This window comes from Aethalodelphis obliquidens, unplaced genomic scaffold (genome assembly GCF_003676395.1).
Source record: "Aethalodelphis obliquidens isolate GAN/ISIS:26980383/991018 unplaced genomic scaffold, ASM367639v1 scaffold14, whole genome shotgun sequence".
NCBI lineage: Eukaryota > Metazoa > Chordata > Mammalia > Artiodactyla > Delphinidae > Aethalodelphis > Aethalodelphis obliquidens.
Genome location: NW_020837958.1, coordinates 4,289,252 through 4,310,588, shown reverse-complemented (window position 1 = coordinate 4,310,588; position 21,337 = coordinate 4,289,252). Strand labels below are relative to the sequence as shown.

General features: G+C 57.5%; 1 protein-coding gene across 1 annotated transcript; it reads right to left on the bottom strand.

Moving 5' to 3' along the window:
• Positions 1 to 587: 587 nt before the first annotated feature.
• Positions 588 to 17,646, bottom strand: CHST1 (carbohydrate sulfotransferase 1). Its single transcript, XM_027114920.1, has 3 exons — positions 4,665 to 17,646; positions 3,869 to 3,965; positions 588 to 2,716 (listed from the first exon to the last, which is right to left on the bottom strand). Exon 3 carries the CDS (start codon positions 2,672 to 2,674, stop codon positions 1,439 to 1,441), a length of 1,236 nt encoding a protein of 411 aa, XP_026970721.1. The 5' UTR covers positions 2,675 to 2,716; positions 3,869 to 3,965; positions 4,665 to 17,646; the 3' UTR covers positions 588 to 1,438.
• Between the last annotated feature and the right edge of the window lie 3,691 nt (positions 17,647 to 21,337).

Sequence of the window (21,337 nt, the reverse complement as noted above, 5' to 3'; positions counted from 1 at the left end):
CTCTGTCCCAGGACAGCAAAGCTGTGCACTCCACCCTAGGGACCAGCTGTTTTCTTGGGAAAAGAGCTGGGGAAGCTGTTAGATGGCCAAGGATGGGAAAGGAAGTAAGCACAGCTGATGTTCCACCAGTGTAGACACCAGTACACCTGCAACTACTTGTTAAAATCCTGGAATACTTCCAGACCACTGATAAGCAGCACCGGCCCGAGCCAACACATCCCTTGAATATCCCTCCCCCACCTGGCTATCCTTTCCACAGACCCAGCAATTAACAGAGGTAACATCTGGCACAGGAAAGGGTCACCAGGACCTCATCAGGATCTCCAGACAGTGATTCGGCGAGCCATACCACTTGTTAAATATTTTGAACATCACCCCTGGCTATAAGGTGCCTGGTCTCAACTGACCGGAGGGAAATGAAACCGTGAACTCAGTGTTGAGGGTGATGAGGGTGACATGAATTCTGAAAGCCAGCAATTGGTCATTGAATCCCCACCTCCATCTCCTTCTCTCTCCTCCCCAAAGCCAGAAACACCTAGACCCCACCGATTTCTGCCTTTGCCCATTCAGAATGTCCCATAATCACATTCAGACATTATTGCACTCTTTTATTTACAGAAAACACATATAAAGCATTTCAATGTTCATTTAGCAAACCGAACCACTCTTTTTTTTTTCTTCTTTTTGGCACAAAGAAATATCACAGATGGACCCCAAGATCAATCAGAAAACCATAACATTTATCAGCCATCACTGGTCCAGAGGCAGCCACAAGACTCAGACAGACGAACAGCATTGCCACAGACTGGAAAAAATAAACAAGGTCCACATTCACCTCACAGTAAAAACCTGCTCACCTGACAGGCAAGGGCGGGCAGGAGGGGGCAGTTTCTCTGCTCCAAGGGAGGGAGGGGCAGTGGGCATTGGTGGGCAGAAGCAGGATGGGGAGGGATAAACGCCATTCATAGATTAGAGAGAGGTGGCCTTTTTGTTTTTAACTTCTTACCTCGTAGAAGTAAGACAGTGCAAAAACTACCATACCCTCGCCACTCGTCCGCTGGAGAAGCTTCAGAAGTTGTGTGGTTTGGGGTGTCTCTCCTCTCAGGTGCCCGTGTGTGTGCGCGCATGTGTGAATGTGTAAGTGCGGTGCTTGTAAACATTGTCACCATCTACCAGAGACACACATCCTTGTGTCTGAACGGGGTGGGGCTGGGGCTGGACCCCACTTCAGGCCCCCTCTGCCGCAGAGATTCCTGTCCAAGACTTAGTGCAAATTTCAGAGACAAAGAGAGGCAGAGGAAGCGGGGTCTGGACAGGGGGTAGGGAGGACACAAAGACGGGGTGGGAGAGGGAGGGGTAAGTAAGGCAACAGTTCAAAACGGTCCATTTTATCAAAGCCGACACCGTGTCCCCCTCGCCCCCACCCACAGAGCCCTGGTCACGAGAAAGGGCGGAAGTCCCGCCCCTCCACCAGGCTGATGGAGGGGTTCTTGAGCTCCTCCTCCGACTTGGCCATCTTGTAGCCCAGCTGCGCCAGCACCCGCTGACACGCGTTCTGGGCAAAGGCCACGATGTCGTAGGAGAGGCGGAAGCGCCACTTCTCGGCCGTGGCCGCCGAGTTTCGCACGGTGCCGTATTTGTGCTTGCCCAGGGTGGGGTCTCCCCGCGTGTTGTTCTGGATCCAGCGCGCCACATGGCTGTCCAAGGGGATGCCCAGGAAGCCGTAGATCTCCTCGGTCTTCTTCATGGGGTTCCTGGCCAGGTCCTCGTAGCGCACCAGCATGTACTTGCCCTTGAGCCACGGGGGCCGCATGAGGCCGGTGGACACGGAGTTGGAGAAGTCCTCGCACACCGTGGTCAGCTGCGTCACGTCCAGGTTGTAGGGCTTCCTGCCGGTGCCGTACCAGAGCCGCCAGAGCCGGTACGTGTCGCGGAAGGTCTCGCTGCGGGAAGCCAGAATGCCACGTGGGTCGCGGACCAGCTGGATGACCTTGAGGTTTAACCGGGGGTCTTCAACCAGGGCCCGCAAGTCGTTAACCTCGGGCACCCGCACCGTCTTAATGGCCACGTGGCTGCGCTCCCGACAGGCCTCGGCGGCCACCGTCAAGTTTAGCAGGCCACACTTGCGCACGCAGTCCCCCTCCTCCAGCACCAGGTCCGCGGAGCCCGGAGGGTCACACACGGGGCGAGAGCACAGTACCCTGCTGGCCCCGCGACGGAAGATCCTGTCGGTGGTGTGGTTGACGGGCGGCGGCTTGATGTAGTTCTCCAAGAAGTAGAGGTCACAGTCGTAGAGGCTCCTCAGGAGGTCACGGCTGGCTCCCAGCATGACCCGCCGATCCGCGGGGCTCTTGCCCTGGGTGAAGCGGGGGATGAGCGTGTTCTGGACGTGGTAGAGGGGCTCAAACAGGTAGAAGACGTCCAGGTGCTGGTTGAAGAGCTGGCCCACGAAGGAGGAGCCGCTGCGCGTGGTGGCCAGTATGAGGATGTGGGTCTTCCGGGAGAGGTTATAGGCGAAGGTGGGGCTCTCCTCGCACAGCCTCTCAGCCAGCCCCGCCTCCGCCAGGCCCGGGCAGGTGTGGAAGGACTTGGCGGTGAAGGTGCGAATGGCCGTGTACTGGATGGCGATGGAGGCCAGGGCAAGGAGGAGGACGGCCTTCCAGGAACATTGCATGGCTGGGCACCTTCATGGGGCTGCTTCTCCACCATGTGAGGTCTGTGGGCAAAGGCGGGCAGCCATCAGGGAGCAGCCAGGCTTGGGTGCCTCCCAAGGCCAGCGGCACTGGCTTGCTCCCTCGGGGAAGCTGGTCTCCAGCCCGCCCGGGGAAGGGCTGCAGCTCCCTGCGTCAGTGCTCACACGTGCATCTGAGGCCTACATGGCACCTGCACGAGACTTTACCATTCTCTGGGAACTCCTGGGAGCCTTTAGGGACTGATTCCCATACCCTGGGGTCTACCCTACAGAAGGCTGTGGGGTCTCCCATCATGAGCTGGGTTCCTCAGTGGGGCCTGACTGGGCAAGACCCTAACACTCCCAACTCCCACACTTGGGAATGACCAGTTCCCAGCTCAAGCCTGCCACCCCTGCTGGCATCTCCTGGGCCCACCTGCATCTTCTTCACCCCCACGAGCTGGCACCCAGTTCCCCAGGTGGTCATCTTTCCTCCATCCCCTGCCCACCCCCAAGAGGAAGAAGAGTCCACGTCAGATGCCTCCCCCTGACCCAAGTCCTCATGCAGAAAGAACCCCTGCACACCGTGAGTTGGTGGGCTGCTAGCATCCCATGCCTACCGGGCCGGGAAAGGTGGAGAACTGTGTCATGCCCTCCCCCCTGCCCCCCAGAGTTACAGATGCAGGTGACTAGCTTATTCCAGAAGAGGACTCCCGAGGCTCACGGAGTCCCTAAGAGTCAGCTGGCCCAGAGCAGAGACAGGGTCCAGGGGCTGCTGAGAAGCATCCCTTCCTGGGCCCCAGCGCCCTCCAGGATTTCCTCCTGGCCACTGAGGGAGGGGTCTGGGCCATGGAGCAGATGACCCTACTGTCCGCAGAGTGAACTGGTTCCTCCAGCCCCCCTCCCCCAGCCAGTCCTCAAGGGCCTCCACCTTTAGGCCCTCACCCCCTTCTGCCCACAGGGTAAGCACAGGGACCCCACTGTGATCCAACAGTGGCCCCAGAGAACCCAGGCAGGGCAGTGAGAAGAGGAAGGGGTGGTACAGAAGTTAGTGTCTCAAGGAACTGAGAAAGCATGGGGGATGGGGAGGGCAGGGAGAGCAGGGAAGAGGAGCTAAGCTGGGTGTTGGAAAGCCGCCCCCCGAGATGGGCTAGCTCGGTGACCAGCCCTGGGGAAGGTGGGGCAGAGAGGACTCACCAAAGAGGGGCTGTTCTGGGCTGGGCAGTCCGCAGCCGCCAGGTCTCCAGGCCCAGCCGGCAGTCACTGCCTGTGCAGCAGCCCTGTGGCCACAAGACTGCAAGGAGAGAGGGAAGGCAGGGGTGCTGAAGGGGGGCTCCAAGCTCCTCCCTCCCCACCCCTTCTCTCCTGTGTCCTGCGCCCCACAGACAGCTCTCCAGGGCTGCACAGCAAAGGCCCTGCCTGCTCTCCCAGATTTACCACTGACTCAGAGCTCCAAATAACCCATTGCCATCTCTCACCCCCTGGATCCAGCCCTCTGAGGCCTGGGCTGCATCCCACCTCCTTCACCCACCTCTTCCACCCCCTTCACCCACCTCTTCCACCCCTACCCATATCCTCCTAGCAAGTCTCAGTCCCTGTGCTCACACCACGCCCCAGTGGGCAGGGAGCTGACAAGCCTGCCCGCCCAGCTGGCCGAGCATTGGTGCCCCACCTGGGCAAGCCCCCCGTGGAGACACCCCTCCCAGCTACCACCAGAGGGAGCTGCGAAGAAATCCACCGGCCGCAAACACCCCCAGGCCTGGCGAGCTCAGTTCAGCTCTGGTGACCAGACTGACCCAACCAGACACAGCGGCTAGTGCCCAAGAACGAAACAGTCAGAGTCAAAGTTGTCCCAGCAAATGGGGCCGGGGCACAGTCCAGACTGGTTCCGCAGTAAAATCAGCAGAGCATCCTGACCCTTTGCAATTCAACTTGTTCAGTGATTCCCCAAGAGGGGGGGTTAGCGGAAGTGAGCAAGGACAGGGGTGCTCACCCCAGATCTCCAGGCGGAAGCGGTGGCTCAGCCGAGACCACCCACACGCTGAGGCCCAAGGGGAGGGGACAGCCAGGAAGTGAGGCTCCTCTTCTAGCCACCGGGAGAGAGGAGAACGGCTACCTGAAACTCAAAGCAACAGTGGACCAGGGAGCATCCGGGATCTGGATGCTCTTCACAGATCCTGAGTTAAAACACCAAGACGGCAACGTTATTTTTGTTAGTGTCTACTGAGTATTTCCTAAGTGCTAAGCGGTTTCCCCGCCCTAGCTTATCAATTCCCCGCAAGAACTTTACATGGAAAGCATTGGCTCCATTTCACAGAAGAGAAAGCTGAGGCACAGAGAGGTGGAGAAACCTACCTGAACTCACATGCTTGGCTTGCCCCCATCTAGCAGGTTCCCCAGAGCCCACTCTCCTTCCTTCTAAGGAGATTTGATTTACTGTTCCTCCAGGTTACCTGTACTTGGCCTTCGAACATGCATTCAATTAATGACCCCCCCCCATTTGTTTGTGAATCAGTATGAGAGGGACCGGACATTAGAAGGGGACTTCAGACGGTTTCTGAGACTTAGAGCATGTTTCTTCCCTTTGCTGTCTGGTCTGGTCGATCTACTGGCTCGTGGCTGATGGGGTGAACTCCTGTGCCTTGTGAATACGCTTCCCACATCCCCTGTATGGAACAACTCCCTGGAGGGCAGGGCGAGTAGGTCCTCATTTCCCAAACCTGCAGTGCTGCCTGGCTCGGCTCACTCACCCAACTCGCCACATCATGTTATTCCTGACAGCCCCCTCTGGAAGGTCACCATCCTCACTCCCGTTGTTCAGATGATGAAATTAAGATTCAAAGACTAAGCAAATGGGCATGATAAGCAAGGAAGAAGTAGCAGAGACTCGAATCCCTCTGGGACAGACTCTTAGGCCAGTGCTGTGGCCCTTTCACACCAGCACAGTGGGGAAGAAACATGCTGAAGCTTGAGGAGGGGCACAGAAGCTGGAGTGAGATGGCAGGGGGCCGGCTGAGGCTCTGGGGCCTAGGAGTCCTGTTTTAAGTATGAAACTCCACTTGGTACCTAGAGGAAGCAGTACCATGTCACCAGGTGGCAGTAAATGGGGGAAAGCACAGTCTAAATTCTAGGGAAACTCCAACGTGACCAGAGCAACACCACAGCCCTGACCACATCCCACCCCACCCTGCCTCACACCACGACAGCAGAAGGTGCTGTCTCCATCGGTACCCAGAGAGAACAGCTTCTCTGCATTAAATGTGACTCCCCTGCAAAGTGCAGGCCCACCCTTTCCAAGTGCCCCAAGACAAATGTGAACACTTTAGAGAACAGGGAGGGAAAGCCACCAATATTCACGCAAAGTAATATTTTTAAGTTATTTAGGGGTCCGTTCTTTAGTTGCAATGCTGTTTCGTTCCACTGTATTTCCTTTGTATTTATTCACAAGCATGTTAGTTACCTCGTATGAGCCAGGCACTGTTCTGGGCACACGGATAAAATAACACAAAGGAAAGCAAGCACTTACTGGGCATTCAAGATGTTTCTCCCAGGCATATGCTCCCTTCCCAGGCATCAGTTCGTCTAGCCCTCACTAACCTTGTGAGGTCATAGTCCCATTCTACAGATAAGCAGACTGAGGTTCTGCAAGGTTAGATAACTTCCCCAAGCTCACACCCTTAGTAAGAGGTAGAGCCAGGATACCAGCTCAGGCGGTATGCTCTAGAGTCCATGCTCGAACCCTCCTCCCTGACCCACTCCCTCTTCAACTACATCCAACACCCTTTGGTCCCCACCAAGACAGGAAACAGAAGGCTTAAAGGGACTCCACTTAACTCTAGGATTCCAGTTCCAAAAACAATTCACCCAAGGTTATCTTTAAAGAGGAGCACCTTTCAGGGAGGAGACCATTTAAGTTTCTTCCCCCCACTTTCCCTCCCTACTGCCACCCAAAGAAACGTAAGGCCAGGCCTGGAGCCTGCTGTCTTTGTCAATAAATCAGAAGTAACTAAAGCATCATTGCAAAGTTATAAATCCCTAAAAGAGTAGGACTCGGATTCACTAGGTGAAGCCTGGACACACAGGAGGGGAATGTGTTTGAAGGCCCAGACACAAGCCATCCCCCTCCCCCTGCCCCAGGAGGGCAAAGCGAGGGCATGGGAACGGGAAGATGGAGGAAATCTGGCCCTCCTAGAACTGCCCCTGCTCTCCTGCCAGCCTGGCAGAGCCGGGGCCACGGCCGGCCAAGCATCCTTGGTATGCTGGAGGCATCTGCCCTGGAAACCAGAGGCCCCGAGGCCAGGCCCTTTGTTCCCAGGGGAGCTTTGGCCACTGCAAAGGACTCCTCAAGGCCCTCATCCTCTAAGCCAGACTGTGAGCCCCAGAGCCCCTCTCTGGGCTTCTAGCAGCCTCTGGCATGGCCTCCCTCCACCTCTGGTTAGTCAAAATCCAGGCGCGCCTTAGACACAGGGACCAAGAATCTGTAACTTCTGTTGGAAGTCACCCACTCCCAAAAGAAAGCTCAGATAAAGCAGGGCACAGGATGGGAGTGGAAAACACCTCTTCCTGGGAGAACTGTAATTCAGAACTAAGAGCTCAAGCCATGAAACCACCTGGATCTGTCACTTAGCAGGTGCATGGACCTGGGTGACTCACCAGTTGTCTCTGGGCCTCAGTCTCCCCACCCGTAAAGGAGGTACAACCATAGCGGTGGTTATATGAACAGGCATATAATACGGCACAGCCTTGTGCTTGGGACAGTGGCTCTGGCACCAGCCCCGTTGATGGCCAGACTTCTCAATCTCCCTGGACCTTTGCGTTCTCACCTGAGAAGTAGGGACAATCTTAACAAGGCTGTTGTGAGGACTAATTAGTTAATACAGTGCCTGGCATGGAGTAGGCACTCAACAAATGTTACTATCATCATCATTAAATGTCTTGTTTGCTTTTTGTCTCAGGGAAGCCCCTCAGAACACATCAGCACTCTCCCTAACCGCTGTGCCCAGACCTCTGCCAGGCAGGTCTCTGCCCAAAACCACTTCCGCCGGCTCCTCTCCCAGCCTGGGAGCTTTCTCCTGCGGAGCCGCCGCAGTGGCTTTCCTACTTCCCTCTAGTGGCCACGTCCTGTAGTGCAGCCTCTTAGCGCTGCGTCTTTGCTGGGTTCAGAAGTCCTGGCTGGTTGGCTGCAGCCTAATGTGAGGATGCAGGCTGCGGGAGGTGATGCTGCGGGTGGCATGAGGTGTGAGGATGACACGCCCCCGAGCTACGGGCCCTGCTCTGTGCGCCCCCTCTCCCTCACCCACACAGCAAGAGGCAAGCAGCAACAGGCAGCCTCACATCATCCGGAGGGCCTCTGCCTCCTAGTCTCATTCCGCTCTGGCAGGGGAAGGAACCCTAACCTGAATGTCACAGGCAGGGGCAGCCCACAGGCTCGGCATTTCCCTGGCTGGGTGACTTTGGACTCACCCGCCTGGCCTCTTTGCGCCTCGGTTTTTCCATAGATCCAATGACTCTAAGGGCTTCCCAGATCTGGCCACTGGAGTTTTCTGATCCCAGGAAGGCCCCACACTCCATCCTCAGAGTCAGGGCCACCATCGCTGCAGGCTGGGGGACCTTCCTTCGGAAGTGGGAAGGCTCCAGTCACCTTCCAAGAATATACCAGGGCTGGCAGCTCTGCCCCTCCCTCAGTCTGATCCATGGCTGCCCCAGTGAGGCCCACGGACCAAGGGGCTCTGCCCTCTGCAGAGTTAGCCCCTGCCACCTGCTCTATTACATCCCAAGCAACACAGTGCTATGGGCCTTTGTCTTTGCTGGGCCACGGACCCCCCTTGGAGAGACACAATCCCTCTTCCCAGGAAGACCCATTTGTGCCCACAATTTAATACACACAATTAGAAGGTTCTTAAACGTCCTAAAACTCACATGTGGGCATCCCTGCTCTTCCCTAGAGGCTTAACCCCTTCATTATTAGCATTCTCCTCGACCCTAGGGTTTTCTTTCCAACTGATTCTATCCGAGAAGGCTCCACAGATGTGTAAGCACTGATGTGGAAACATCACCCGAAATATATTATTAAGTAAAAACTCTAGGGCCAACAAAGACATGGGCAATAGTGTGCCACCATTTCTCATTTTTAAAAAATCTATGTATTTGAATTTATGCAGGAACAACCACAAGAACTTGCACTGAACCAGTTGTAGCTGCCCAGTGGGAGGAGCTAGGAGACAGGGGGGAAGAAGGCATAGTTTATACTGAGTGTGTTGTTTCAGTTTGAGTTTATTAACCTTGGGGGACAGAGTGAAGCTACCCCACGCAAGAACTGGAGGGGCAACTGATGACAGGGTGGGGCACTGAAACTCAGCACTGGCGTCTCACTGTGTCCCCGATTCCGTCCCCAGGGCACTGCCGGCCAGCTCTGTCCTCCCACATTTCCAAGGCACCAGGGTTGAATTCACCACCTTTCTGCCAGAACTGGGCTTGGTCTGCTCAGGTGGGGGACAGCAGTCACCTGGGGCTGCTGAGACAAGGCAGCAGCTGAAAAAGGGCGAGACCTCAAAAGGGAGCCTGGGGCTTTGGGGAGCAGCTAAGGCCTGAGTTGGGGAAATGACTCCCCTCCCCGTTTTTTCTCCCTGTCACTTTTTTCCTCCTTTTGTGAAGCCCTGGGGAGACAGGAAAAGCAGAGGAAGAAACCTGAACATTGTATTTCTCACCAGACTCAGGAGCCAGTATGGAGGGGCCCCAAGGCTCTGGGGTCCCAGGAACTGGAGCAAGGGGCAGAGGGAACTGGACGGGGGCGGGGGGGGGGAGGAGTTGGCAAACAGGCCTCTGGGATGGAGACTGCAGAAAGGAAATGCTTAATCCCTGCGTCTGCAGTAGCCAGCATCGATCCACCATAAATGTTTGTTTAGTTAAGGCTTAAACACATAAAACGGCAAGGTTTTTTCTTCCTAAGGAAAATGGGGTGATGAAAATGAGGCAAGGGGAAAACAGGGGTACGAAAGTCTGAAAGAACTAGGAGCCACATAGTATACAACAGCCAAGACACTTCTGGGAGACACAGACAGGTCAGAGCTACCTGGCTGCCAGTGGGAAAAAGGAAATATTTCACTTACACGTTTCATAGCATCCGTGAGATGAAGATTAAAGCACCTGCTCAAGAGATGCCCAGCTATTACTGATACTGAATCCAGCACAAGATTTCTTCTTAAGGGTCTCCTAGAGAGCCCTGAGCAGGTAGACCTCACACCTAGTAAGTCCAAGGAGAAGCTTCGCAGGGCTGTGTCCTGAATCAACCTTCAAGGCGAGCGGTATGCCCACATAGAGTTCAGCCAGTGCAACCTTCCAGGGGAGGCGATCTGGTGGGGTCCAAACTCAGCCTCTGTGGTCTGGGTCAGCCAAGGGGTTACTGGAGGCCCCAGTGCTTCTTTTTCTCTGGAGTCGTGCCCCCTCAACCTGAAACATTGTGAGGTCTGTGTATGGTCCTTCTCCCCAGAATCTGTACCAACACGAACATGGATTTCGTGTACAATCTCTATAGCCCCCGGGCCCTGTGGCTTCTCCACAGACCCCACAGAAGCAGAACATCCTTCGGGCACCTCCAATGAGGGCAAGTTCTTACAATCATGGTTCCAAGGACAAGCATCTGGAGGGTGACCGTCCACCAACTTGTCACCATCGGCAGAGCTGCCTGGCTGCCTCTTAGGAGCTCTGGTGTCTCCAGCGTCCACAAGTGAGGACCCTGGGGACATGCATGTTGTGTCAAGCCTCCTTGAGAAGTTACCCACAGGCATGCAAGGCAGCAGGCCGGGTGGTAGCTGGGCACCCTGGCTGCGGGGCCAGCCAGGCCCGGGTTCACTCCCACTGCTGATGCATTACAGCTATGAGACCTTGTGCAGGGCACCTAACCTCAATAGGTCTCAGTTGCCTTTATCTATGAAATGGGAAAGACGATCACAGAATCTTTAGAGTATTTGGGCTGTGAGACAGAAAGCTGATGAAGCTTAGCACAGGGCTGGGCACAGAGCAGGACTCATTAAGTAAGAACCCTGGGCATGATTTTTAGGGACTAAAAATCTAACCTACAAACAGGATACGGTGGCCTGGAAACGTTCAAGGAATCAAAACAGTGCCACAGCCTCCTCCATGAAGCTCCCACCATCTGTGGGGTTGGAGACCCTTGTTGTTCGGGCTGCAGAGACTACCTACTGCCCTGCCCTGGGCCCAGCGGGTCAGCGGGTCCGGCCCGACCTGAGGGATGTTTTCCCCAGCATTGGGGAGAGGGACCGACCTCCTGGCACAAGGCTCCAGTGTGCCCGACTCCCCACCGGGGAGCAGTGAGTCAGAACGGCCCGGTTCCCTGTCTCAGGCTGATCCTACCACAGCCCGGCCTACGGCCTGTGGTAGGCGGGACCCTTCTGCACCGACACTGGGCGGAAAGGCCCCGGTTTCCTGTCCCCCCTCCCCTCCGCAGCAGCCACAGCCTGAGTCGGAGAGTACCCAGGCCCCACCCCCTGGATACCGGGGCTTCAGCCCCTCCTCCCAGCTTCAAGGATGGGAAACCGCCAACAGGAGCTAAAGCACAGGCAGCTGCTGCTGGAGGAGCTGGGCAGGGGGCCATCTGTCCCTGGATCCTGGAGTCTCCAGTCTCGGGCCACCTGCCTAAGGCCCCGCTGGCCCCTGGGGATGAGGGAGGGAGGGCTGGGCGCGGGGGGAGGCTCACCTGAGCCTGGGGGCTATTACACCGGATGGAGGGGCTGCGGGAGCGGATACCCAGATATGATCACGGTCCTGGCTCCCATCGAGTGGCTTCTTACCGCAGGTACCACTGCCATCTTTCACAGGTGAGGAGCACGAGGCTCGGGCAAGTGAGGGAACTCGTCCAAGTGCGCGTAGCTAGTCCGTGGTAGGGCCAGGATTCAAGCTCAGCTCCGAGGACCCCCAAGCCCCAGCCCTAACCACTAAGCTTAAGCCCTCAGGCCACACCCGAGAGCAAGATTGGCACCCAGCACCAGGAGACTAGAGGGGAGGGGCAGGGAGTGCCAGGGCCAAGGTGGCCACCAGGGTCCCCACACACACTGTTGCCAACCCTGACCTCGGCATTCACCCAAACCCAGACGTGGGCTCATCCAACCTAGTGACCGGCTCCAAGGATCAGACCCCTGCGGCGTCAGCTGGAGGGATGCGGGCTGCCTATGGCCCTTCCTGCCTGGTTCCCAGCACATCCCATGCGTGAGCTTGGGTACCTTCTCACCACTTCCCAGGGGGTACTACCTCCCCAGCTGAATGACAAAGGGGAGATCATCGCAAAGATTAGAAGAGGTAATGGGTGTGGACCAGACTGGTGCTGTGTCCCACAAGATAGGCAGTAACCAAAACACACTCTGCTCCCCACTCCCGGGCTCCAGGTCTGGCTAGGCAAGTAGAGGGGGGAGTGGGTGGCTTCATGGCCAGGAATGCCCAAATCCTATACGGCCAAGAGGACACCAAAGATGTCTTCATTACTACCTTGCCTGCAGTGGTCTGGAATGGGGCAAAGGGTTTGGGCTCAAGGCCCAGAGGTCCCCACTGGTCCCTAAGCCCAGAACTTACCACCAGCCTGCAGCTGGTCCCAAGGATGCCAGACAGTTCAATCTGTCAGTCCTCTGTCTCCTGGAATGAGAAGCGTTAGGGGGAGCCCCTCACTGGTAACATGGCAACCGGATGAGTGTCCCTGCAGGGACAACAGGGACCTCCCGAAGACATAATGGCGGCTGCTCGTGGAGGGCCCATCTCACAGGGGAGGGACCGAGGCTCACAGAGGTTACGCAACTCGTTCCCACAGCCGAGAACTGGATGCGGGCCACGGGGTGCTGTGCGTGAGGTGCACATGCAGCGAAGTTCTCCCCTGTCCAAGGTGTTCCCTAAAGGCTTCCCTCCTTCCCTCTCTGACCCGCTAAAATCCTCGGTCAGAACCACTCCAGTTACTCTCCTGACGCTGTACACCCTGTAAGGTGCACTTAAGTGGTTAGGAGCAACCCAGCAGAGGGTGACAAACAGACCTGGGATCCAGGGCAGCCTTACCCTCCCAAGACCTTAGCAGACCCCTGGGGAGGGGAGCTCATGCCCACCTCCCAGGGGAGGTGAGGGGCTTAACTAAGATCGCAAACATAACGCTCTTAGCGTTATGGTAACGCTCCCAGTGCACGGTACCAGGTCCTCACTCAGTGACACCTTCGGAATGCCAGCATCAGACTTGTCTGTCGTCTTCATCTGCTTACAGAATCCCTGAAGGAGGGCACCAGGCCCCCTGCACACCCCCACCCCCAGTGCACAGCTTGGGGCCCCCAGAACCCGGCAGGGACTCAGCGGGTGCTAAACTACTCCCTCTCCCAAGCAGAGGCCGGGAGAAGGGGAGGGCTGTGCTCCGTCCCCGTCCCAGAGGAAGAAGAGATGAGCATTCCCGACAATTCCCAGCCCACAGCCTTGCAACTCTAATCGACGAGCAAACACAAAGAGGGAATCTCTAAACATTTAGAAAACGCAGGAACTCTGTGCCCCACGCGGCACCGTGGGGCTTTATAAAGAACAAATCATGCCTGACAAACTTGATAGCTTTCTTGATAGAACTACAAGACTGGTAGATGAAGGAAATGCAGGCAGGGTAATATATCTTGATTTTTAGCAAAGCATTTGATACAGCGCCTCAAGCAATCTTGCAAAACTAATTCAAACAGACTTGGCCCTAAGCACTTGTCATGGGGCTGAAAGCAAGAGGGGGCAGGTCCCAAGGGTCCTGGGTGGAGGAGGCAAAGCCAGGGGTAAGGGGTTGAGGGACAGAGTCTGGGAGAGGGGGCAGGGCTGCCAAGACCCAGCGCTGGGTCAGATCTTATCTAACATCTTCATTAATGATCCTGAGAGAGGGAGTAAACAGTCCGTTAATGAAATTTGCAGAGGATATTAAATTAGAAGGTGTTGTGAACACCAGTGAGGATGGCAAAGCGGTCCAGAGAGGCCTGAGGGAAGAACCTTGGCAAGAAACTGTCAGCATGGAGGAGGGTAGGGAAGGTTCTGGGCAGCATCTGGGGCTACCGGGAGAGCCAGGGAAGAGGGATGGGCATCCCCAGGGCTGGGGTGGAGCTGGGAGCAGCCGCGGCTAGCTTGGGTGATGGCTTTAACAGGCAAACCCCAAGAGTCTCAGTTTTCCCACCTGTAAAATAGGACGGACAAGCAGGATGCTTTGCAGCTCTGAGAGCTGGTACTGATACAGGGACTGCCTTTAAGGAGCTTGGAGCTGAAGCCCACCTTATGGGAGGGGAGGAGGGGAACAGTGACACGGAAAGGAGGAGGGGCTGTCTGCAGGCCAGGGAGGGGAGCAACTGAAAGAAGGGCGGGTGAGGGAGACTGGCTGGGCCATCACTGGAGCTCAGAATGCCCTCAAGCCACGCACAGATGCTGCCCAGGCAGGCGCTGCTGGGCTAAGCAGACGTGGGCAGGCCCCTCTCCCAGCTGGGCAGCAGCACACCAGCTGGTGCCTCAGGCTGGAGCCCCGAGCCAGTCCAGACTTGTAGGGTACGCCGGGAACACTTCAGCAGCAGCGGTTCTAACCTGCGGAGCTGAGGAGGCCAGCGGCTGTTATCTTTCCGGAGAGTTCCTGACCCCTGTTTGGTGGGAGATGCTTCTCCAGCCAGGTGAACCGGCCTCTCCAGGATCAGGGAAAGTTGCCCCATTCCAGTCCCCTCTCTCTGTCCTCAGAGCCTGGACCTCTCCCGCCCCTCTACCTCTGGCCCAATTTCAAAGGGGCTGAGGCGGGAAGCTGCCCATCCATTTGGACCTGGAGGATTTGTTCCCACAAAGCTCCTAGACAGGTGGGGTCTGAACGGGAGCCAGGACTCCCTAGCGTGGCGCTCAAGCCCTCGGCAACCTAAATAAGTGCTCCGTGGGAGGAAGAAATGGATGCCTGGTTCCCAGCTGGGGGTGTACCGGCACTGCTGGGGAGGCGCTTCCAAAGCAGGAGGCCTGCCCTGCCAGATGTCAGGACCACCTGCCAAACACAGAGGACGGATCCGGGTGAACGCACTGCCGGGGCGTTCCTTCCAACACCCCGAATTAATAATAACGACGCTTACTGAACACTCACTATGGCTGCGTTCTGAGTGTCTTCCTCCTATTAATGCATTTGACCTTCCCAACAACCCTATGAGGTAGGTAAAGTGCTCTTATTTTCCCCATTTCACAGAGGAGGAGACTGAGGCATACGGTGGCAGCCACAAGCCTGGGCACCTAGTCAGAAAGCCCATGGGAGAAGCAGCAACCTGCCAAGAGCCACAGAGGGAGCGGAGCAGCTCCTGGGGCGGGAGGGGCATAACCCCAGTGGGTGGGGAGAGGCAGCCCCTCCTGTAAGGACCCCAGAGCCTTGCCCAGCCTCTCCCTGCCCCCCTTGAAGGGAGTTGGTCCAACTCCTGCCACACTTGTGGAGCCTGATTTTACTATATGTTTCCCTTCTCCCCCACCAGCGCTGGCCGCGCTACACCGAGTCCTCTGAACAAGTCTGTTTCCATAGAAACCATACAGTGACTCAGGGCTTCGGGACCTTCTCTGAACCAGATTATGAATATCAAATGCTCTCTCCCCGCACCGATGCAGAGTGAGTTGGAAAAGTAAAGAGAGACCCACAGTGGGCAAGGGAGAGAAACAGGAATGTGGGCAAGGGGAACTGGGGGTGGGGCACAAGCCTGCCCCCCCGCAGTAAGAGCATGGCATCTGGGGCCCCCTGCAGACTCTGGAGCACAGATGTACACCTCCTCCGTGTGTGTGCAGCCGGTACACACATACCCCTATATGAGCTCCATCAGCACCACTCCTCCTCTGGAAGTAGGGCCCTGTGGGCAGGGAACAGGGAGGTGAGGGGGCTCCCTTCTAATGCGGGGGGTGGGGGACTTCAGGGCCTGGGAAGAGGGAAGCTTGTCTGCAAGAGAAGCTTGACTTCAGATGTAGAAGAGCAAAGCTCTGGCCAAAAACATTGCAATACTCAGCAAAGAGGGAAATTTGGATTTTAGGGGGGAAATGTGTTTCTGCTTTGAGGTGAGGAGGTCGGCATTGTTTGTGCCAGGAGGGAGGCGGTGCTACGATTTCAAAGCCTCAGCGGGGTTGGGGGAATCATTAGAAGAGACTTCCTCTCACTTGCCCTCCCACCCTGGCCTGGCCTAGGCCGCTCACCTGCCCTGATCAGAATGGCAGCAGGGAAATGAAAGTTTGCAATGCCAGGCTCCTGGCCTCTCTCAGGGGGCTAAGGCCCCGGGGCAAATCCACCCCCTCCTTTCCCCAGTAGCTCCCTGAAAACCCAGGAGGGAGGGGAAGAGAATAGGTTGGAGGCTTGATACCTCCCCAGTGAATCTGATGTGTGAGTCATGACGGTGAGAGCACTTAGCAAAAGAAACAGGGTCATGGTGATGCCTGTTAAGTGTCCCCAGCAGCGGAGGACTGGAGCCCCGGTACTGCCTGCCCAGGTAAGGTCTCTCTGCCTGAGACAGCCAGCCCCACCTCAAGGGGTTGAGGAACCCTTGAAGCAGGTACCTGGTACCTCGGCCCCCACCTGCTTGCCTCTTATACCTACAGCTCCTCTGGCCTCCCAGCCAGGGTGCCTACCTCCTGCCCCCAATCCCAGGTCCCCTCTGCCTCCAGCCCCTATCGGCCCTCGGGAAGATGCTGGGCTCAATGTCTGTCCTTGACTGGACATCCACCTCCCTCTCCTGCCCCCACCTCTCTGTCAAAGGTCTAAGCCCAACCTCTGGCACTTGGACTCCCCAGTGGCCTTTCTTAGAAGCCTTCAGCTTAGGAGCAGTGTTCAAGCCCATCTGGAGAAAAGCTGCACCAGAGGTGAGGAACGTAATCCTGGGAAGGGGCACGCGCAGTATGGGGATGGAGGTATCCTGTGGTATCAAAATTCAGGCCAAGGTGCCACCCTAGGACGACCATTAGGTCTTACCTTTTAACCCCTAGCTTCCCGGCCAAGGCCACTCTGGGTTCCCAGAGCCCGGGAGGCGCTGCTCTCCGGGTCCTACCCAGGGAAGAGCAGGAGGGTGGTTCTGGCTTCCGCGGGGGTTCTGCACCTTCCAGCAGCCCCTGCCCCGCCCGCCCCCCGACCAGTTCAGCGCAGAGTGGTCGGTGCCGGTGCGGGGCAGGGGCGGGGGGCAGGAAGCAGGAGGCTGCCCCTGTCTCCGCGTGCAACCCTGGTTTGGAAAGTTGGTGCAGGCGTGGGGACCTCAGGGTTTCCAGGCTTCTCAGCAGCCCGGAGCCGGGCAGGCTGTGGGACGATGAGCCTCGGGCAGCCCCCAAGTGCGCTTCGCAGCGAAGGGGAGCGGGCGCCCCGGGGCCGCCGCGCGTCTCAAGTTTGCTGCCTCCCCAAATGGGGGCGGGGAGGGCTAGGGTGAGCGCGGCGCTCACCCACCGCCAGCCCGGGAAGCCCTTTCCTGCGCCCGACAAGCTGCTGTCCTCCCCCCGCCCCGCACCGCCCTCAGCGACCGTCCCCGAGCGGAGGGGCGTCTCCCACCGCGCCCGCGCCCCTCCCGGCTGCTACGGCCAGTGTCCGCGCCCGCCCGCCCCGGGGCCCGCCGGGCCCGGCCGGTACCTGGTCCGGGGCGCACCGGGAGCCGCTGCAGCGCCCCGCGCCGGCTCCATCCTCGGGTCTGGAGTCAGGCTCGCGGGGGTCCGGCGGGCGGCGGTGGCGGCGGCGGCGGCGGCGGCATCCTCCGCCCCCCGCGCCCTCCTCCTCGGCCTCCCTCCTCCCTCCTCTTCCACCGCCTCCGCGCGCCCCTCACGGGCCCCTCTTCATGGCCCGGGGGCGCGAGCCCGGGCCAGCTGAGAGCGTTCTCCGGAGCAGGGCGCGGGACCGGGGACGGGAACGCGAGGGCCCCAGGGGCGCCGAGCCGTGGGCCGGGACCCGGAGCGCCGCAGCCCGGGGCGACGGAGGAGAGCAGCAGCCGCAAGCGCCTGAGCCTCGCCGAGCGCCCGCCCTGCGTCCCGAGTCCTGAGCAGCGGCGGCGGCGGCGGCGGCGGCGGCCGCTACAGCGCCGAGCGAGCGGCAGGCGCTGCGGTCCGGGCTCCACCCCCCAAAGCCGCCCGCCCCTCGGCTGCCGCCCGCCCCCTGCTCTTCCCCACCCCTCCACCGCGCGCCCTCAGGCTCCCCGCGCCTCCTGCCGGCTCCCGCTCCCCGCTCTGCCCCAGCCACCAGCGCTAGCGACACCCCCTCCACAGGCCGGTTCCTGTGCCAACCCACCCAAACCCGGGGGAGCCACACCTACACCCCGGGTTTTGGGAGACCGGGGAGCGATGGCGCAGGCTACCCATTGGCACCTCTTTCCGTACCCTCTCCCCCGCCCTGCCCCGCACCCCGGGGGCGCTCTCCGAGGGCCTTCTGCCTGAGCGCCCCTCCCCCTCCAGAATTTCGGCTGGAGCCCCAGCCTAGCCCCGGGCCCGGCTGTCCTCTACCCCTTCCCCAGCCAGCGGGGTGGGGGGGTGGGACACTCCAAAACCCAGAACGGGAGCCAACCATCTTTTAGTGCCAATACCTCAACACGCACCCCTAGCCCACCCCCTCCACCCCCTTTACTTCTCAGCTGTGTAGATGAATCATTTGCCCCTGTTCCATTTGTACCTCTTGGGCAGGGTCAAGGGGGTGGTGGGGGGGGCATTAAGGAGGATTTGCTGGCAGAACCTCTTCCAGGCCAGTGCCACCACCCCCCCGGCCCAGCCCCTTCCTACCAGCCCTTGGCACTCCTAGGTGGAAACCTGGAGTCACTGCTGCCCTTACGTAGGGAGACCTGCCCACAGAGCCCACAGCCCGCAGGCTGAGCACCTCCACCTCTCATTCTTTGCACAAATATTGACTGAGCATCTCCTGCAGACCAGGCCTGCATGGGCACCAGGGACTCGGTGACAAGACAAACGGACCCCTGGCCTCTCAGAGTGAAGTGTAGGAGAAGCAGGGTAAACAGGCAGAAAATACATGAGATTAGTGGCCCCTGGGCTGGAGGGGACAGCAGGAACGCGCAGCTCTGCCACTGCGTCTGAGCTGGGGCTGGCCACCACCGAAGCCTCACCTGGAGAAGGGGATGTGGTTGCACTGGCTGATCCCCTGTCCCTCCTCAGCTCTGACCAAGCAATCATCTTCTCAGGCCAGGAGAGGCAGTCAGCTTCCATCTCCACCCATCTCTGAATCTCTGATTTCCAGTCATAGCCAGACGGGGGCCAGAGAGCCACGGATGACTTGAGAACTTCCAGCACCCTGCGGAAGCCTCCTCGCCCAGGACTGAAAGCCGCCACCCAACCGCAAACAGTGTTGCAGAGTGTGGCACAGGAGCTCTTGGGTCACAACCTGCCATGTATTTGCATGAATGATGCAGCCTCTTTGCGCCTCACTTTCCTCCTCCAGAAGATGGAGATACCGGTCCTCACCTCATGGGGCTGCTATAAAACACTAGAGATGAAATGTATGCAGAGCTCTCCGCACTGTGTCTGGCACGTGGTAAGTGCTTGATAATTGCACCGTGCTGTTACTGTTATTGACGAGTTGGTGTTCAGGGTAGCCAGGAATGAACATTCACTCACTCACCCAGAGGAGGACGTGGCCTCTATGCTTCTCTGGGGGACTCAGGATTCGGATCACTAAGACTCTCTCTCCACACAGAACCACATGGTATGAAAGCCCCTGTCCCCAGGGTCCCACCAAACCAAACGGTCATTTATCTTGGTCACAATTGCAAATTCGTAATTAGAAACTCCCCCACCGCCGCTGGCCACAAGCCTGGCAGGGGATGCCCATCAAGCCAGTGTGATCCAGTGTGATCCAAACTCATCCACCAGTGTGTTTTCCTGCTGCAGCCGCAGCAGCCTGGCCTCAGCCCTGCCCGCCTTCCACCCACCACAGCCGGGATGGTAGCGCCAGTCCTCAATCCCGAACTCAAGGTGACCGGATCTGTTTCCCAGCGTGCCCCCGAGGCGTGGCCGTGCTCTGGGATGCCTAACAAGAGAGCTGACCTTCTAGAGGCAAGAGCTTCATGTTTCAAAATCCCGTTTGTCCCTCTGTAGAAAACCAACCTCTAATAGCCCAGAGCTGAGCCATCAGAACCTTCTTTCACCCAGAGCTAATCCCTCCCCTAGTCTTCAGCCTGACAAGAATAGCCAGGGTTTAGAGAGCGCCTTCTCTATCTTGCCCTCTCAGATCCAACACCTCATTTTTCAAATTCTAGTGTATTTCGGGTGGAGAGGAGGGAAATATACATCTGGCTGACATGAAAAGATTGGTGGGGTTGTAGTGTAAAGACGGAGTGAAATTTGGAATTTTTTTTTTGAAGAATATTTCAACTCTAAAAATAGACAAAAGAGCTGGTCTCAGGAACACCGGGATTCTGTTTCATTTTCTGGAATCTCCCAGTTGACAAGCGTGAGTGTTTCGTGAGCACCTACTGTGTGCACTGCACTGTGGCAAATGCTACACAGGAAGAGAGGAAGGAGAATATCGGCCTTTGCTCAGGGAATTCGGATCCCAATGAAGCAGCAAAAAGCAGCTGCTGCAAATGTGACTGGCACAAAATATGTAGCCTTGGAAGTCAGAGGAAGATGGAGCCTCGGCGGGTCATTCAGGGAGGGCTTCCTGGAGGAAAAGGCAATTAAACTGAGGCTTGAGGGATGGGTAGGGTGTAAAAAGGCAAAAGAGCAGGAGAGCCTGTGAGAAGCAGCAGCAGCTAGCTGGATGGAGCTCATTTGTGGAATAATATAGGAAGATGAACATTAATGGCTAATGTTAGAGGTCTTACCCTGTGCCAGGTGCTGTACTATTTGCTTTGTGTGTATTATTCTGTTTCATCCTCAGAACAACCCTATGAGGGAGTTATTATCATTCTCATTTTATAGATGAGAGAAACTGAGAGCCAATCAGGTGAAGCGGCTTGCCAAGGTTTGCAGAGCTGGTGAGCAATGGAGCCAGGATTTGAGCGAGCAGTCTGGCTCTACCCACTAACCACTTAGCTGCCCCACCACTGCCAGCCCGACTCTGGTGGGGGTGCCCGCAGGGAAGAACAGCAGGTGGAGTGGGCTGGGGAGGACAATGGCAGGGGTTAGGGCCTTCCGAAGCCCCCAGGCATAGGGGTTTTCTCAAATAAAGCCCCCAGACCCCCCTGGGGAACTCTAAAATGAGCTCTCCCTTCAGTATGCAGGTCCCTGGGGTTTGGGGAAATTGGTTAAGGGGTTTGGGGGCTCAAGATTTCAGCTTTTTAATATCTCCTGCTGTCCATGCAGTGGCAGTCTGTGCCACCCACCTAGTTACTTCAGTCTGATTTAAGATCTGCCTCTGCGATCCTCAATTTCCCCGGTCTCACGGGGATGCTGACAAGACAGCGAGTGCGTGGAAAATGGCTCCTGACTATTCCCAGACTTCAGGCCTGAGAGCCTGCAGCACCTGTAGAGAAAGTTCCAACCTGAAAAGCCTGGGCAGAGGTGGCAAGGCGCAGGGGACCCATCCTCTGGAGCCTCGGTTTCCCCACAGATGCTGTGAAAGGGGCGCTGCTGAGGAGGCCCATTCAATGATAAGAGTTGGAGGAACCCTCAGAGGTGAGCTATACCGACTCCCTCATTTCATAGATGAGCAAACTGAGGCCCAGAGAGGTTAAACAACTTACCCGAGGCCACACAGGA